At 49.4% G+C, this 2866-nt stretch overlaps 1 protein-coding gene across 1 annotated transcript; it reads right to left on the bottom strand.

Annotated features, from left to right (window-relative positions):
- Window positions 1–729: 729 nt before the first annotated feature.
- LOC149411835 (uncharacterized) lies at window positions 730–2037 on the bottom strand. The gene has a single exon (XM_089646254.1). The coding sequence runs from the start codon at window positions 2035–2037 to the stop codon at window positions 730–732; it is 1308 nt and encodes a 435-aa protein (XP_089502380.1).
- Window positions 2038–2866: the final 829 nt, after the last annotated feature.

Raw genomic sequence — 2866 nt, 5'->3', positions numbered from 1 at the left:
CGGCAGCAATGGTGATAGTGGTCGCTTAAATTTGCGAGTTAGAAAAGATTTTGAACGCTTACATGAATGACAATTACATAGTTTAAATGCATAGTAGTTATAAGAATGTGTATCTTGACAACTAGATTTTTTGTTTGCCAAGATACGACAAAAAATAAGAAATGTTTGTAAATAAATGTGTAAGAATGATCTCAAAGCAATCAAATTTGTAAAACATGTTAAGTTAGTATTTTTCCGAGGTTCCCCGTAACATAGCGCTCAGAAAGAGATAAGATTCACTATGCTACGAGGTTCCTGGATTTTTGTACACGCAAAAAAGGTAAAAAATATTGTTCAAAAATGGGTTTACATATGGGTGAAAAACAGCTTTTTTAATATCTCCTCAGCGGTAGTATATCGAAAATAGTGTTTATTTGACTACCGCCGAGGGGATGAACAAGTAAAATACATACATTTGTAACATTTAAAAATTGATTTTTCCTAGTAAATTTTACATAGAAAAAATGCTGGACATCGATCCGCGTGGCAGGTATGCGGGCGGTACGGTATCGATGCCATTCGGAGTCAAAGTTTTCAAGCCGCTTGGGCCGAAAATTGCACAAAATGGCCAGTGGCGGAGAGTGGTGATTTTGCCAGTGGCGTGGAGTAGGCACATTTTATAAAAGTAAAACAATTTTTATGAAATTAAATAATGTGGTCAACTACGTCCGTTACACTCCCCCCGTTTAGCTATGCTAAACTAAAATTAGGACGTTTGTTGGTATGGCGCAGTCCGCGGCGGCCAGTCCCTCTGGGATGGTGCTGGGCTGGTGGTACTGTTGAGGCTGCATCGGTAGGTGGGGCCGGCAAGATTACAGCGAGCTTCACAGCGGGGCGGACGTAAATTCCGGTGCTCGTCTGGATCCTGGCGGTCCTCACTTGGCCGTCTGCAGCAGAGGTGGCATCAAGGACTCGACCGCGTGGCCAGCTGTTGCGGGGCATAGCGGGGTCCATGATGATCACGAGGTCATCCTTCTTGATGGGGATGACTGACTGTTGCCATTTTTGGCGAGCAGCCAGGGTGGGGAGATATTCGCGGAGCCACCGTCTCCAGAACATATCAGCGAGTTGTTGGCTGATACGCCACTGGCGACGGAGGCATACCTCCTCATCCTGCCTGTCGTATAGTGACAGATGAGGTCGGTTTCCGGCTTTTCCCAGTAAAAAGTGGTTGGGGGTGAGGGGCTCTTCGTCCCTGGGATCCACCGAGACGTGTGTGAGGGGGCGGTTGTTTACAGTCCACTCGGCCTCGGCAAACGCTGTCCTCAAGGTCTCTTCGCGTGGAGCTCGTTCCAGCAAGATGGCCTTCAGGGCGGTTTTTACAGAACGCACCAGGCGCTCCCAAGCTCCCCCCATATGAGGAGACATTGGAGGGATGAAGTTCCATTCGATCCCCTTTGTTGACAAATGATCCCTCATCCGGGTATCATTTTTGAGTGATTCGATGGCATCCTTCAGCTCGTTTTCGGCACCATGGAAGTTCGTACCATTGTCTGAGAACAGAGCTTTTGGTTGGCCTCGGCGCGCCGTCATGCGTTGTAAAGCCATGATGGCGGAGTCCGTGGTCAGTGAAGTTGTCAGCTCAAGGTGAATGGCACGAGTAGATAGGCATGTGAAGATTGCACCATATCTTTTCTCCCGATGTCTGCATACGGTGACTTCCATCGGCCCAAAGTAATCTAGTCCACAGTTTGTGAATGGAAGAACATGGTGGGCTAGCCTTGATGGCGGCAAGGGCCCCATCAGTGGGGGGGCTGGCTTGCTCCTGCGCATCTTGCAGGTGGGGCAGTTGTGGGCGATCATCCGAATATTTGTTCGCAGTCGCAGCACAAGGTAGCTGCCTCGCACCTCAGCCATCGTTCTCTCCGTACTTGGGTGATTGGCTTCCTGGTGATGATGTCTCACCAGAAGTCTTGTATAGGCGTGATCACCATCTAATATGATCGGTGTCCGCACTGCTTGAGGCACTTTACTGAGGGCTTGTAATCTGGAATTCATCCTCAGTAGGCCATCAGGTCCAAGGAAGGGGCTCAAGGCTTTGAGCCGGCTGTCACTTGGTAGTGGATCTCCTTTCTGGAGCGCATTTATGTCATGATAAAATGTCTCTTCTTGACATATTCTTGCCCATCGGGCCTCTGCTTCTTTGATTTCATCGCTTCTTAAATATTTATCAGGTTGTTCGTGATGTTTTCCACGACACCTTTTAATAAAACGGTGTATCCAGCAGGTAGTTCGAATAAGTCGACGCCATGAAGAGAATCTGTTGATTTCGGGCAGTGTCTCTGCCACAGTTTTTGTGATGCCGACGTATTGAGGCCTCACTTCTAGGGTGCCATCATCAGGCTGAGGCAGTTTGCACCGTTCACGCGGCCATTCTGCCTCGTCTGAGGTCAGGAAGGCTGGTCCACTGAACCATCGTCCAGAGTGCGAGAGGTCAGGAGTGTTGACGTCTCAGGTGCCGATGTCTGCCGGGTTCAGTTTGGTAGGGACCCATCTCCAATCTGCAATGCGGGTGAGCTCGTCGATCTCGCCGAGTCTGTTGGCCACAAAGGCGGAGTATGTGCGTGGATTTGTGCGCAGCCAGCACAACACTGTTGTCGAGTCTGTCCAGAACACTGTTCGCGCAATGTTGCTGCGACATTCTTTCTTCAGGGTTGCTGCCAGTCTGGCCGCCATGAGCGCTGATTGTAGCTCAAGGCGGGGTATTGATAGAGGTTTCAGAGGAGCCACTTTGCACTTGCTGGCCAAAAAGGTGGATGTGGTGTTCCCATCAATCTCCTCGGTATGGTAGGCGAAGACGAAGCTCTCTTTGTTTTGTAAGCAGCGC

Source organism: Hesperophylax consimilis, chromosome 24 (assembly GCF_061612785.1).
Source record: "Hesperophylax consimilis isolate HC1 chromosome 24, BYU_Hcon_1.0, whole genome shotgun sequence".
Lineage (NCBI taxonomy): Eukaryota > Metazoa > Arthropoda > Insecta > Trichoptera > Limnephilidae > Hesperophylax > Hesperophylax consimilis.
Note: the sequence above shows the minus strand (reverse complement) of the source record. Positions and strands in the feature narration are given on the sequence as shown.

What these genes read in the sequence shown, in the direction of transcription:
- LOC149411835 (XM_089646254.1), bottom strand. Translation starts at nt 2,037, where the DNA reads ATGAATTCCAGATTACAAGCCCTCAGTAAAGTGCCTCAAGCAGTGCGG.